Source organism: Engystomops pustulosus, chromosome 6 (assembly GCF_040894005.1).
Source record: "Engystomops pustulosus chromosome 6, aEngPut4.maternal, whole genome shotgun sequence".
NCBI lineage: Eukaryota > Metazoa > Chordata > Amphibia > Anura > Leptodactylidae > Engystomops > Engystomops pustulosus.
The window spans coordinates 180630868-180647463 of record NC_092416.1 but is presented as its reverse complement, the minus strand read 5'-3'; the positions used below and the strand labels follow the sequence as shown (position 1 = coordinate 180647463).

Sequence of the window (16596 nt, the reverse complement as noted above, 5' to 3'; positions counted from 1 at the left end):
CTTGGGGGACAGGAAAGGGACACGCTGACACTTGGGGACAGGACAGGGACACGCTGACACTTGGGGGACAGGAAAGGGACACGCTGACACTTGGGGGACAGGACAGGGACACGCTGACACTTGGGGTACAGGAAAGGGACAAGCTGACACTTGGGCGACAGGACAGGGACACGCTGACGCTTGGGGGACAGGAAAGGGACACGCTGACACTTGGGGGGTAGGACAGGGACACGCTGACACTTGGGGGACAGGACAGGGACACGCTGACACTTGGGGGGACAGGACAGGGACACGTTGACACTTGGGGGACAGGACAGGGACACGCTGACACTTGGGAGACAGGACAGGGACGCGCTGACACTTGGGGGGACAGGACAGGGACACGCTGACACTTGGGGGGGGACAGGACAGGGACACGCTGACACTTGGGGGGACAGGGACACGCTGACACTTGGGGGGGGGGGGACAGGGACACGCTGACACTTGGGGGGGGGGACAGGGACACGCTGACACTTGGAGGACAGGACAGGGACACGCTGACACTTGGGGGGACAGGACAGGGACACGCTGACACTTGGGGGACAGGACAGAGACACGCTGACACTTGGGGGGACAGGACAGGGACACGCTGACACTTGGGGGACAGGACAGGGACACGCTGACACTTGGGGGGACAGGACAGGGACACGCTGACTTTTGGGGGACAGGACAGGGACACGCTGACACTTGGGGGGACAGAGACAGGGACACGCTGACACTTGGGGGACAGGACAGGTACACGCTGACACTTGGGGGACAGGACAGGGACACGCTGACACTTGGGGGGACAGGACAGTGAAACGCTGACACTTGGGGGGGCAGGACAGGGACACGCTGACACTTGGGGGACAGGACAGGGACACGCTGACACTTGGGGGGACAGGACAGGGACACGCTGACACTTGGGGACAGGACAGGGACACGCTGACACTTGGGGGGGGGGGGACAGGGACACGCTGACACTTGGGGGACAGGGACACGCTGACACTTGGGGGGACAGGACAGGGACACGCTGACACTTGGGGGGACAGGACAGGGACACACTGACACTTGGGGGGACAGGACAGGGACACGCTGACACTTGGGGGGACAGGACAGGGACACGCTGACACTTGGGGGACAGGACAGAGACACGCTGACACTTGGGGGGACAGGACAGGGACACGCTGACACTTGGGGGACAGGACAGGGACACGCTGACACTTGGGGGACAGGACAGGGACACGCTGACACTTGGGGGACAGGACAGGGACACGCTGACACTTGGGGGACAGGACATGGACACGCTTACACTTGGGGGGACAGGACAGGGACACGCTGACACTTGGGGGACAGGACAGGGACACGCTGACACTTGGGGGGACAGAGACAGGGACACGCTGACACTTGGGGGACAGGACAGGTACACGCTGACACTTGGGGGACAGGACAGGGACACGCTGACACTTGGGGGACAGGACAGGGACACGCTGACACTTGGGGGGGGGGGACAGGGACACGCTGACACTTGGGGGGGGGGGACAGGGACACGCTGACACTTGGGGGACAGGACAGGGACACGCTGACACTTGGGGGACAGGACAGGGACACGCTGACACTTGGGGGACAGGGCAGGGACACGCTGACACTTGGGGGGGGGACAGGGACACGCTGACACTTGGGGGACAGGACAGGGACACGCTGACACTTGGGAGGACAGGACAGGGACACGCTGACACTTGGGAGGACAGGACAGGGACACGGTGACACTTGGGGGGACAGGACAGGGACACGCTGACACTTGGGGGACAGGACAGGGACACGCTGACACTTGGGGGACAGGACAGGGACACGCTGACACTTGGGGCACAGGACAGGGACACGCTGACACTTGGGGGGACAGGACAGGGACACGCTGACACTTGGGGGACAGGACAGGGACACGCTGACACTTGGGGGGACAGGACAGTGAAACGCTGACACTTGGGGGGGCAGGACAGGGACACGCTGACACTTGGGGGGGCAGGACAGGGACACGCTGACACTTGGGGGGGGGCAGGACAGGGACACGCTGACACTGTCAAGAAATCCTCGGTCCTTGGCTCAGGGCAATCAGTTGTGATGATGATGTCCTCTGAAACAAGTTTTCTCCTCCTCCATTCCTCCTCCTTGCTGAGACCTAGGACACAGTCTTGCACGTTATCAAAGTCCTTAGGGTTAGAGGCACAAGAGGTTCTAGGATATAGAAGTGGTTGGGTAGGTCTGGGGTCTGTCATTGTTGAAGGGTTAAAGCCACAATCTGTATTCCTTCTGTAGGGCCCATGATGGAAGGGGCTTTATTATTGGGCAATGGGGTAACTGGAAGCTGATGGGCCCCAGTGCAAAGTCTGTGCCGGGCCCCTCACTATAATGTATGGTTTATAGCACTAGTCATATGGGAAAGTGACCCCTTGTGGGCCCCCTAAGCCTCCTGGGCCCGGTTGCGACTGCCCCCTCTGCACCCCCTCATGTTACACCCTGTTATCCGGACTCTGGTCTGATTCCCAATTTATAAAGAATTTTAAGACACTTTTTTAACGTTTGTAGGGCTGGACCTTGTCTGTTTTGGTGCTGAACCTGGTGAATTTTGACCAAAAAAATAGGTGGCAAACCATGAGATGGGACCCATTCTAGATTTTGAGTTCTTTCTACACCCTTGGGTCTTACATCTGAATTTAGGCGACTAGAAGATTGTCGGGTCCGGTCTGGTTCTGTATTTCTAGTGATTTTTTTTTAAAGATCTCATCTGGTTTTCAATAAGAAATGTGATGATTCTAGCTCCAAAGGGGAGGGGTTTGTTTAGTCCCACCCACAAGTAGGTGTCAAATTGGTTGAGGGGTGGGACTTAAAAAAAAAAAAAAAAAAAAATTCCCTGTGTGTTTTATATATATATATTTATACAGTATAGTAAATGGGTCAAAAATATAACCCAAACTCTAATGAAGACGGATGTGACAGTAAACACTCCAGCAGACGTCTAAGCAGCCATTTTTTATTAAATATTCACATAGACCTCAAATTTAGAGAACTAGACAGAGTTTCAATGGTTTTATTCTAAAAATAAAAAAAAAAACAAGGAAATAAAACAGAAAAAACATCTCTAGACGTTACTGGGTCAGCAGTTAATGCAGAGGTTAGAGTACAAGGAATGGTCCAAAAAAAAAAATTATCGTAGCACCATTTTTTTTTTCCACGTTAAAAACTACACGGTGTGAATCTACTTCTAATTTCAGTCAGGAGTCAATGATCTAAAAAAATTCTCTATTATTATTATTTTTTTTTAAAACCTTTATGTTTTTTTTTAGAATGCGCGAAAAAATTTTTTGGTAAAATTTTGGTAAAACTGTTTTGGCTACCGTCCTGTTTTTAGAGCTAATACTTCTATACGTATGATACATGCACATTGGTTAAAATAAAAAATATACATAGACTGTCCTTTTTTTCCACTTCCTAAATGTTTTTTTTTTTTTTTTTCTTTTCGAGACAGGCAAACGCACACGTTCGGATGGTAAAGTCCCTCCCACTTTCTTGGCGCTGCAATGAGTCGCAGGCTCCGCTGGCAGTGTAGGGTCGAAAAATTTAGACTCGGCCGTAAAGCAAAACTCAACAAATTGCCGTAAAAAAAAAGCAATAATGCCACGAAGAGGAAGGGAAATTGGAAGGACTTTTTATTTTTTTTAAATTTTTCTTAAATTTCATTGCATTATTGCTTTTTTTTTTTTCAAAATGCCCCCAAAATTTTTTAATTCAAATAATTTGTGATTGTCCTGGCCACAAAGTGACGGATGACTTCCGCAGAACTTTGTCGTCATCCTCAGTGCAATAGTTAAATGGCATTTTGAAAACGTGACCCCGTCGCTGGCCCAGCCTCATGGCCCATTCCTTTTCGGGCTTCCTGACCGCCGGGCTACGGCTTCCACCCCCTTTTAATAAGTTCCAGTCGGGTCCTCATCCTCTCTCTATATGTTACGGACCCGACGGACGCTTAACTGCTCAGAAGTATAAACACCAAGACGGCCGCTTACGCTATGAACGCCTCTCTCTCGACTTCTAGCGTCGGCCATTTTGAACTTGGCTTGGGAAGCCATGTTTTTTTTTTAAAAATCACAAAAATTTGCCTTTTTTTTTTTTCCGAGCAAAGGGGTATGGACTTAAGACTGTCGGTCTGTTTTTCATAAGGCACGCAAATTGAAATGTTTCGGATTGTTGCTCTCCAAAATTTTTTTTTTTTCAAAAACATTTGTAGAGGACGAGAGCGAATTTAGTTTTTTCTTTTTCCTTTTAGGCTACAGGTCAAAATAAGCAAACAATACTATGTACATATATGTAAAAAGTGTTATAAATAGGTTTTTAAACCATAGATACTATTTACACCTTCAATTAACACAGGATCCCGCCCTCACCGTACTCTCTCTCTCGTTGGGTGAGGGAGGGGGGCTGAAATTTTTGGTTTCAATTTTAATTTTTTTTTTTTTTGTTTGGTTTTCGGATCCCCTTTATATTGAACTTTTTTTTTTTTTCCTAGTCTTGACGCCAACATGAAACATTATTCCCGTTTTCTCAAGATGACGTAGATGATGCCACTGATGATGGCGAGCGGGAAGGCGACCCATGCTAGGATGTAGGCATAGCCAAAGCTGGCGGGATCCCTATGCCACTCCGTGTGGCGAACGGTAAAGATGGAGGCACCGGCCACCACGCAGAGACCTGAGGAGAGACAGAGGAGACTTATATCATAAATATAAAAAACTATTTTACATTTTTTTCTAATTTTTTTCAAATTTTTTTATTCATTGTGAGCCTGCCACTAGGTGGAGCTCTTGTCCCTTCTGCAAAAAAAAAAACTTCCAAAACAATCTCTGAAATTACTCTATACTTGTCCAATATACACTGCCATTGTTTTTAAAGGGTTTCTGCCATTGTTTTTCTGCCATTGTTTTTCTGAATTGTTTTTTTAAATCTGGCAATTACTAATCCAGAAAACCTGATAAACTGGCACTCAATAAGTGCAGTGAACGACTGTCCAGAGCAGGTTCTCTTCTTAAAGAATTATATATATATATTTAATTTTTTTAATTTTTTTATTTCCATTTATTAACATGAATGGGGGCGCTGTTGCATTGTTTTCTATGGATTTTGTTTCCAGTTAGCAATGTGGTGAACCGCGGTACTGCAGGTTACTGATTACAACACCTGTGATGGGTAATAACTATTGACTCTATCGTTCCCTTACACGGAGAGATACCTTGTTTAAATCAGTAAGATGATCTCTATAACATATCTTACAGTATAGTCATTTTATAACAGGCAGCGCTTCCCCTTTAAGGAGTGTTAACAGGACCCTGCCTTAGTAGGGGAGAGGTTGAGTAAGGAAAAAAAAAATCTTCAAATATTTGTGAGAGAGGCATTGTCTGCTTCAGCATTTTCTACGACATTCATCATTTTGTCTTATTGTCCACTGGACACCTACAGTCCTGCCAAGGGTGGGGAGTCTCAATAGACGCATTGTTTACAAAAAGGCTAAAAGTGGGCATAGCCCTGGCGGGGTCACTGGAGCCTACCCTGGCCAAACCTCCCACCCAGACTAAGAGACAAGAGAAACTGTGTGAGCGGAGGGCAAAAATATGTCACGTCTCAGCCAGAATCTGCTAAATATCACCGAGAGGGTGGTGAGGTGGCGACGAGACTACCTAAGGTATGTGCCCATTATATACCCAGTGAGTGCTAAATCATCATATTGGGCTCATCATAAATGTCATAGAAACAATGGATGATCCCAGTGATTGGCCTGATTTCGTGCCTTATTATACATATCCTGCTGCTGCAGAACCTCTTTAACAAGACATATTTGTTATTAGAGGTCCACCCTTGTCAGATTTTTCCATATGCAGAAGTTTAAAGCTCCTCGTGGGCGGGATATTGCGCACACAATGCAGTCCCACCCCCAGCCTCAAGAGGCAGTCAAGTGCCAGTCAATTCCTACCAAGAATTAAGCTTGGAACTTGCCGGATAACCAGGATTTCAGGTCTGCTCTAATATATTGATGGAATGGTTATGGAAAAATTAGCTGGAATTGTCATGAGCGGCATTCTTATACGATTATGTGTTGGGTAGTTTTCTGGAGGCTTTTAATGAGGGCACTAAATCCATGTAAGTATTACCCAGGAGCCTCCATGCATGGATTACTATATAAATGCAGGATTTGAGGCTCCTCCAGGGCTGGACCCTAATACAGGGCACACAGAAAGGTGCAGTCCCACCCCCAGCCTCAAGAGGCAGTGTAGTGCACCACTATTAAGTGAATCCATGCCGAGACCTTAGCTTGGAATTCGCAGGATTTCAGGACTTTGGGTAAATCAGTGACACAGTTATGAAAAAAGTATCTGCTGTTGTTATGGTGGCACTTGAGGGCGATAACTGACTTGCTAGCACATGTATATTTGCCACAGTGTGACCCTGTCCCTCCCATTAACAAATTCTTACATTCATGCAGGACTTGTGGCTCCTCCTGGGTTGGACTGTAATAAAGCGCACACCTGTTGCATAGAGATGCAGTTCCACCCCCAGCCTCAAGAGGCAGTGAAGTGCACAAGTATCAAGCAAATTTGTGCCAAGACCTTATCTTGGAATTTGCAGGATTTCAGGACTTCGGGTAAATTGGTGACACAGTTATGGAAAAAGTAACTGGTATTTTTATGTGGGGATAACTTTTATGGAGTTTCGGGGACTACATATGTCTGTATACATGTCTGAGTGTGACCCTGGACCTCCCATTAATGAATTCCTACATTCATGCAGGACTTGAAGCTCCTCCTGGGTTGGACCTTAATATAGACCACACCTACTGCTGACATGATGCAGTCCCACCCGCAGCCTCTAGAGGCAGTGCAGAGCTATCAACTAAATCCCTATTACAATCTTAATCTTGGAACTTTTTTAGCAGGATTTCAGGAGTGTCAGGGGCCGGAGTGGTAGATAAATACTAATTCTTGTCCTGGGAAACGGAGTGAATGGTTTCATCAGAAAAGCAAATGCTTGCTGGGTTCCTATGGGAGGCGGCACCTCGCGGTGCCCGGTTATTACTCTTCCAGTGTGATCGTGGAGTGGGTGAGTCATAGAGCAGGCACGCAGCGGCATTGAGAGGATAATCCGGGGTTTAGGGGCACGGCCCTGCTGAATGGACTGATGAATGGATTCCAGTACCCAGCATTCCTATAAATAAACTGTGAAACGTTTTGTCCCTTTGCATCATGGTAACTGGGCCGGGCCTGGGAAATCCTGGACCAAAAGGAAGGGTGGGGTGCAGGGAATAATCATTTCCTTAACCTGTGATGGCTACTCTAGTCACATCCAGAGCTGCACTATTAGCTCTCACGGCATTACATATTCTACATCACCCCCTGCTTGTTCAGCGTCTGTGAAGAGCAGTTACACTTCCCACAATGCAATGCAGCGGAGTGCTCTCTATATAAGGCTATAGCCTCCCCATATAAGACTAATATGGACGTCACTTACCTGCGAGGATCTGGAAGATGCCGGTCAGGTAGAAGCGTCCACCCTTTGTGAGTGTGAAGAGTTGGCAGAAGAAGAGGAACAGGGAGAGGACGCTGAAGATGATGGAGAGGATCATCATGGCCTGGACAGACTGGAGCCACTCTGCCGAGAGAAACAAGAAGACATGACTTATTCATAGAGCTCAGACACATCGCTGCATCACAGGCCCCGACCTAATGGACAACCCACCAGAGTCCGGCCAATTATATATTCTGCATAATCAGACATTGGATTGTATTTGTTTCGTGGTCTGGGGTCTGTATTGGTTTAGGAGTTTTGGTCTGGATCGTGTATTTGTCTAGGAGTCTGTTCTGGGGTTCGTATTAGTTTAAAGGGTCTAGTCAGGCATCTGTATTTGTTTAGCGAGCAGGTTTGGGGTCTGTATTAGTTCAGGGAGACTAGTCTGGCATCGGTATTTTTTGTGGTCTGGGGTCTGTGTTTGTTCTGGAGGTCTGGTTTGGGTTCTGGATTAGTCTGCATTTGTTTAATGGTTCTTTCTGGGGTCTGTATTTGTTTAGCGGGGTCTGGCTTGGGTCATGTTTTACTTAGAGGAGTCTAGATTGGCATCTGTATGCGTTTAGTGGTCTGGTCTGGGGTCTGTGTTTGTTCAGGAGGTCAGATTTGTGTTCTGGATTAGTTTAGAAGGTAGAGTGTGGCATCTTTATTTGTTTAGTGGTCTGGGGTCTGTGTTAGTTTAGGCATCTAGACTGGTATCTGTACATGTGTAGTGGTCTGGTCTGGGGTCTGTATTTGTGTAGTGGTCTGGGGTCTGTATTAGTTTATACATCTAGACTGGTATCTGTATATGTGTAGTGGTCTGGTCTGGGGTCTGTATTTGTGTAGTGGTCTGGGGTCTGTATTAGTTTATACATCTAGACTGGTATCTGTATATGTGTAGTGGTCTGGTCTGGGGTCTGTATTTGTGTAGTGGTCTGGGGTCTGTATTAGTTTAGACATCTAGACTGGTATCTGTATTTGTGTAGTGGTCTGAGGTCTGTATTTGTGTAGTGGTCTGGGGTCTGTATTTTTATAGTGGTCTGGGGTCTGTATTTGTGTAGGAGTCCGGTCTGGGTTTTGTAGTAGTTTGAGGGGTCTAGTCTGGCATCTGTATTAAGTGACGGGTTTGGAGTCTGTATTGGTTCAGAAGGTTTGGTCTGGGGTCTGTATTAGTTCAGTAGATGTGGTTTGGGTTCTGAATTAGTGAGGTCTAGTCTGGTATCTGTATTTGTTTAATGGTCCTTTCTGGGGTCTGTATTTGTAGAGGTGGGGGGGGGTCTGACTTAGCATCTATATTTGTGCTGAGGTTTGCGCTGGTGTCTGTTTTAGATCAGGAGGTCTGGTTTGGGTCATGTATTAGTTAAGGGAGTCTAGACTGGCCTCTGTATGTGCTTAGTGGTCTGGTATGGGGTCCAGGTCTGGTTTGGGTTCTGAATAAACTTCGAAGTTCGAGTCTAACATCATTATTTGTTTAGTGGTCTGGGGTCTATGTTGGTCCTGCAAAGCTGGTCTGGGGTCTGTATTAGTTTAGGGGTCTGTATCTGTATTTGTGTCGGGGGTCTGTATTTGTTTAGTGGGTTTAGCCTGGTATGTAGGGGTCGGTATTTGTAGAGTGGTCTGGGGTCTATATTTGTGTAGGGGTCTGCATTTGTCAAGTGGTCTAGTTTGGAGTCTATATTAGTTTAGGCGGTCTAGCCTGTATCTGTTTTGTGGTCTGTATTTGTTTTGTGGTCTGGGGTCTGTATTTGTTATGTGGTCTGGGGTCTGTATTTGTGTAGGGGGTCTGCATTTGTTTAGTGATTTGTTCTGGAGTCTGTAATAGTTTAGGGGGTCTAACTTGATATTTGTATTTGGGTGTGGGGGGTGGTCTGGAGCCTGTGTTAGTATAGTGGGTCTGATTTAGCACCTATATTTATGTTAAGGGGTGGTCTGGGGTCTGTTGAGGAGTAATAATTGGTTTTGAATTTGTTTAGGGGGTCTATCCAGGCATTTGTATTTGTTTAATGGACTGGTCTGGGACACACATGTATTTTAGGGGTATTTTTAAGTGGTTCGGGTCTGTGGTCTAAATTAGTTTTGAGGAGTTGGTCTAAGATCTATATCAGTTTTGGTCTGGCTCTGTATTTGAGAAAGTTTGGCTTGGGCTCAATTTGTTTAGGAGTCTGGGGGTTTGAAGTCATTTTGGGGGGTTAAGAGGGTCACATGAACTATGTAATTCAAATAGTAGGGGTATATGTCATACAAACGGAGGGGTATAGGTAAATTATAGATGAACTTTAATGAAAATCTGATTACTATGGCAGCGAGTGAAGAGGAAGATCTGCCGAGAAACTTCCAGGCCTTCTCTTCAATTTAATAAGTCCAAGCCTGAGTGATCTGGGAGAGACTGGAAGCCAACTTCAAAGTGATGTATCTATTATCTATGTATCCACAGAAGCTGAATGGACTCCATGCTCTTCCCATCTCTTCCTGCATTATTAATCAGATTTTCTGTACTAAATGTAGTTGTGCTGAGGCGACCAATAAACCAGCGCGTGCCCTATAAGACGAGGTCTACCCCCGATGTAATAAACCAGAAAGCTTTTATGTCAATGGTCTAATGAAAGGTCTGGAAACAATGGGAACACCGGTGCTGAATAATTTAACATGTAGACCTGTAGGATCCACACGAGGCCCTTCCTTCTGGTTAAATCATGGCGGGTAAAATATTCTCCCAGGTCAAAAAGTTACCATTCACTTTCTACACATCCGACAAACACGGGGCCCCTAGTATAATATAATCTTATCATATTCCATGAAAGTGTAGACCTATACACCATGAAAAGTTACGGTACTTCTATATTGCACTCCAGAACTAGGCAGAGGTAAAGAACCCCTATATAATACTTCCACATAGCCCCTACATAAAATCATGCTCCTATATTACATCCATACATGAAATGATACTTCTATATAGCACTCCAGTACCACCTACATGAATGTGTACTTCCACATAGCGTTACCTCTATATAGCCATAACTCCATATAGATTACTTCTATACAGCACCTCCATATAGCATTATTCCATTATCTCCATATAACTTGCATATAGTATATAGTATAGTTATCTTCTTATAACATTACTTCTGAACTGCATTACTTCCATATACCATTACCTCCATTAGAGCATTATCTCCATATAGTGTAACTTCCATATAGTGTTACCTTTATATAACATTACTTCTAAGTAGCGTTATCTCCATATAGCATTACCTCTCTATAGTGTTACCTCTAGACAGTGGGTTAACAAAAAGCTGTGCCAGGCCCCCGATTACAATGTAGTGTTTATAGTACTAGTCCTCCCATATAGGAAAGGTACACCATGTGGGCCCCCTTAGGCCTCTAGGGCCCAATTGCAAACGCACGCTCTACACCCCCTTAAGTTACGCCCCTTCCTCTATATAGCATTTCTTCTATGTAGCATTGCCTCTATATAGTATTAATTCCATATAGAGTCATTCCCTAAATAATCTTTCAGTTCTTTACACTATTCTAACTTCTCTACATGAATTGTTACTTTTATAGAATGTTACATTCCAGATTCCCGACACAAACTGCTACGTCCATATAACATCCCCCTTCCCCCCACATGAAATGGAATCTCTAGTAAAATTCCGCAGTCTCAAATAATAATTTTGATATTCCTGGACTTATTTTTAAAAATTACATTATGGTACCCCCCCACCCCTTCTCACTAATGGTTTCTCCCTATAATATTCCAATCCCCTTTCCCTCCAGTTTCCTCCTGCACTTCCTCCTATAAGTGCTAGGTTTATGATTCCCACACAGTCAAAAATCGGGATAGGAAATGGTTTGGCCCTGGAACCTTCCATAATTTCCCCCCCATCCCATCCCCCATATGAAATCTTTACCGGATATTAATTTTGGGAAACAATGGACGTTCTTGTCTCCGCGTCTGTAGATCTTTTGTAATCCATACCTGATCCGCGGCCAAATAACCCACAAGCAATTTTCCACCAAGTTGTGGGATTCAATAAACTTAGAGAAAAAGTTACATGTTGAACTTTATTGTAGCGGTTCTATGTCTGCGTCTGGGCTGGACCACATACATCGTAGGGGTGTCCTATCAGTTTGGCGTTATTACTACTTATCTACCACCAGGGGGCGTTATGACACAACGCGTTTACATAACCCCTCCTTGAACTGAGCTGCAAATATGTTGTAGGGTTTTCAGCCAACTCGAAATCGAAGAGACCCTGGACCATACCACTTCTATTTTTGTGTAGGTAACGGGCGTGCTATTTTGGGGTTTTAAAGGGCAGCAATCAGAAATAGTCTTACAAGTGATTTACGGTTTGTTGGGTTCCACAAATCTGGCATCCATGTTTAACATGGAATATTATTTTGTTTCTCTTGCTGTAACAAAAAATTCTTTGGAAATTTTTGGAATTCCTGAGTATAACTGGGCTCCACCTGTAATGGCACTGGCCTACTCACCATTGTTTGAAGAGGAGAGGCAGTTCCAGGTACTGCTGACACCTTCGCTGCAGTTCTGCCACAGATCCGCAGAGTAGCCATTGCTGACAAGCCAACTCTGATAAAGAAAGAAGAAAGTCCAAAGTGTTAGGATAAAAGTGCAAATGTGAGGACCTTTAATAAAAGTCATAATGACTCTGCTCCCCATCTGGAGACCTACCGCGAAATATAGCCACTTGGGGGCTGACGAAATACAGCGTGTCCCCCTTACTTACATATACAGTTTACAAATTTTGTCATTAAGCATGGGCGTGTCTCTAAGCATGGGCATGTCACTATGCATGGGCACGTCTCTAAGCTTGGATGCGACATTTAGAAATGCCAACAGATGGCGTTATCTTTCTGCGTCACACTAAGCAGCATGACCATAATAACGTGACCTTAATACCAAAAAGAGTCCAGTTAAAACACTTATGCTTGCTCCTCGGGGGCGTGTCCTTAACTATAAATTCTACAAAATACTCCAATGAACAGCAATGGAATGTTACAGATGGAATGTTACATTTCTCACATTCTGTTCTGCACATCATTGGATAACTGATCCCTGTCTGTTATGATAAGAGTTCTACAAAGCCCCGCCCCCGCTCAAACTAGTCATCTAATAAAAAAATATCAATTATTGGATATGCAGTCCAAACAGTCACAATAACATGGAAGCAGGGATTCCTCATAGATAATTTGACCTGCAATCTACAACTCGGTTGAAAGAAATTTGCAAATCCAAATATTTTTAAATTAAAATCAGGCTAAAAAAAATTGTAATTGTTACATGTTTTTTTTCTCTCTCTCTTTGCCCTTTTCCAATCCCTCATTACTGGAAGTAAACAGCACAGAACTTGGCAGAACAATACCCGCTGCAGACAGGTAGAAAAGAGCCCGGGGCTGTTTATAAACCAGACACACATCGCCTGCCAACCCGAGTACACTCATGTGTATGTTTTTGGAGTACGTAATCCCTAAAATACCAAAGACTCCAGCAAGGAAACACTCTGTCAGCACCGGACTCAATGGCCTGTTAACCCTTCACGCTCCCGGCTTTCAAAAACACTCACAGAGCAAAATGAAAACTGCGCTGTCTCTTTAAGAGGATCCTACAAACTAGCGGTCTACACTGGAGGGAGCCCGGACCCTAGAGACACCACTGCTATACAGGTCATCACATAAGGCTTCTGTTTTAGACTTTATGCTAGGTTTTTCTCCTAAAATCTTTAACTATGTTACAGTTTTAGCAAATTTTGACGTAGCTTTTTGCTTAACATTTTGTTCTATGTTTTTGCTACACAATTTTTTTAACTTGGTTACATTTTTAGGATATTTTTCACGTATGTTTTTGTTATAGATTTTGATTTTGCCAAAATGTTTCATTTTTGTGACATTTTTTAGGGAATTTTTCAAATAATTCCTGTAAAAAACTGATATCTCACTCTTTCAGCTTCTTCATTGCAACTTTCCCAGCGTTGAGTCCCACTCACAAGCCTCATATTGTGTACACAGGAGAAGGGGGGGGGGGGGGGGTTGTAGCTTTCTCCAGCTGCGCAGCTGCATGGATTTTGGGTCTCAAATTTCAGAATTTGAATCCTAGCACAAAATTCATCCTTTTTTTTTTTAGCTTTCCCTCCAAGACTGAGCAGCAGACTCCAAATTAACGCTACGGAAATGCCTGGAACGGCACATCTGGAAAACAGATTGCGTCCTGCCCCTCAGACCCATCCGATGTATTATTTACACCCAATTATCCCGCTATACTTATGCCGGGCGAACATGAGGGGTGTATTTGTCTTTCCAAAGTCGTCTATAAATAATATATATACAGTAAACACGCGCCGGCCGTTAGAAACGGATACAATGTTTCCAGAAAATTTTCAAAAATATTGCGGAAAAATCCCCAAAAGACCAGTAACAAAATAGATTGAGGGTCAAAATTTGGAAATGTTTTGCAGAACACAACATTAGAGACTGCCTGGTACACACAGAGGCGCATATGTTTTAGGATTAAAAAGATGTTGGGTACTTACGCTGACAATTGTGGAGACGAATAACAGGACCAGGACGGCGACGTGGAGGATAATGATCCCGAGCAACAGGAGGAGCATTTTCAATCAAGTATCCGAATTCCTAAGGAAAGAGAAGACCCCGAGTGAGTCTGTTACCTACAGCGACAACTCTCAGAGTGAGTGCACAGAATGGGAGCCTGGGTGTGTCAATCTGGGTCTGTCCACCCACTGGCCAGTAGGGGGAGCCACAGCATCACCACTCCTATCATGTTTGGAACATAACTGGATATTTCAGCAAAAAAAATTTAATTCTCCTCCATTTAATGGTGGATTAAGATGTGTAAAAAAAAGACCCACAGTTTACAACTCAGCAAAAATCAGTATGAACTCTATTTAAGAAAAAAAAGATTAAAACAAAAACTTTACCCCAAAAAATGATTGCAAAACTTTGAAAAAGTCCATTTTTTTACTAATTATACAATGCAATTATTTTCTGGGCAATAAAGTGTTAACTTTTTTTTTATTATATATTTTTTTTTGCACACACACCCAGAATTCCAGCTTCCCCACATCTGTTTCCAAGATTTTCCATGAAGCAGGAGAATTTTTTTCCCCCCCTTCTTCGTAACATGAATGACATATGGGTTTAATAAGAAAAGGGGAATTAGGTTTCATCCAAGTTAAGCCGGGTCTGGGTTCCTGAAAAGATTCAGCGCTTTCCTGCCGAGACCCTTAAGGGTGGAAACGTGATCATTTCGAGGGCATGTCCACATTGGGAAAAAGTAGTTCCCAGAATGTTGAGTTTAGGATTTTACAAGGATTTGGATATTTGCTATCACAATATGAAGTTATTCTAGACCCTAATTTGCTTGTGAAATGAGCCCCATCCTCACAATATTATAATATAATCATTATATTATTGTTTTACTAGAATTCTATTCAACCCTGGTAATTTTTTTCTAATTTTATAGTACTATTTTAATTCCTATTTTATATATATATATGTATTCACTAACCTGTGGGGATGACAATACTGTGGAATAACAGTGTGAGAAGGGTGTGAGCCCTGGCATCTGCAGTATAGGAAGAGCCAGGACAACACCCAGGGAGCCATCCCCAGCCATGGCACACACATCACAGCAGATCCATCCTCATCAGCACAGATCAGATACCTTACATGATAGATCCTCATCAGCACAGATCTGATACATTGTATACATTACAAGATGGATCATCATCAGCACAGATCAGATACATGACATGATGGATCCTCATCAGCACAGATCAGATACATTACAAGATGGATCATCATCAGCACAGATCAGAAACATTACATGATAGATCCTCATCAGCACAGATCTGATACATTGTATACATTACATGATCGATCCTCATCAGCACAGATCTGATACATTGTATATATTACATGATGGATCCTCATCAGCACAGATCAGATACATTGTATACATCACAGCAGATGCCTCCTCATCAGCACAGATCTGATACATTGTATACATTACATGATAGATCCTCATCAGCACAGATCAGATACATTGTATACGTGACATAATAGATCCTCATCAGCACAGATCTGATACATGATAGATCCTCATCAGCACAGATCAGATACATTGTATACGTGACATAATAGATCCTCATCAGCACAGATCTGATACATTATATACATGATAGATGTAGCAGGTCAGAGTTTGTTACTATGCGCGCATTCTTGCAGAAGTAGAGGTCAGGTAAACCTGATATTCATTTCTGCTACATTGTGTGCAACTAGTATCAGAGCAATGATCCTGCAATCCAGACCTCATACCCAGACCCTGTAGTAAAGCTATAGTAGAGATGTAGGATCACGTTCAGCTCTGCAGGTGTAAGCAGGTTAGGGCACATGACAGATGTAGTAGTGCTGGCTGTGTCATCCACCTGTCCAGTACTTACAGTTGTAGCCTCCTCCCTGTGGTGCAGCAGCTGCAGGCAGTGGTGTAGTGTCTGTGTCCACACTGAGTTATTTGAGGTTATCCTCTGTGCAGGGTGAGGATATAAGTTTCCCTTTAACAGGATGGACGCCCCATGACGCTGCTGTGCTGGGTGTGCCCCTACATCACTCCAGAGCCCGAGCCTGAGCTATAAATAATACTGCAGGGAGTGGGGGACTCATTCTGTCCTCAGTGATGTCACCCAGGAATGTGACATTTGTCACAAGTGCCCTTGTTACAGCAGCACCGGAGTCTAGAGTACTGGGGCACTAAGTGCTGGCGGACTACAAAGCTCAGCAGGTGTCTGGTGTATAATGGGAGCTGCAATGCCAGAGGATCTGATCTGTGAATGAGTCATACTGTGTACAACCAGCTATTGGTGCTCTATAACATGCTGCCTGCAGATAGGACACTATGTACAACCAGCTATTGGTGCTCTATAACATGCTGCCTGCAGATAGGACACTATG

At 44.6% G+C, this 16596-nt stretch overlaps 1 protein-coding gene across 2 annotated transcripts; it reads right to left on the bottom strand.

Annotated features, from left to right (window-relative positions):
- Positions 1 to 3033: 3033 nt before the first annotated feature.
- On the bottom strand, positions 3034 to 16239 carry PMP22 (peripheral myelin protein 22). Of its 2 annotated transcripts, XM_072112648.1 has the most exons (5): positions 16089 to 16239; positions 14160 to 14259; positions 12106 to 12202; positions 7573 to 7713; positions 3034 to 4764 (listed from the first exon to the last, which is right to left on the bottom strand). In XM_072112648.1, exons 2-5 carry the CDS (start codon positions 14235 to 14237, stop codon positions 4604 to 4606), a joined length of 477 nt encoding a protein of 158 aa, XP_071968749.1. In that variant the 5' UTR covers positions 14238 to 14259; positions 16089 to 16239; the 3' UTR covers positions 3034 to 4603. The 2 variants fall into 2 exon arrangements, with proteins under 2 accessions (XP_071968749.1, XP_071968750.1); XM_072112649.1 differs by lacking the exon at positions 16089 to 16239 and having other exon boundaries at positions 14160 to 14331.
- Positions 16240 to 16596: the final 357 nt, after the last annotated feature.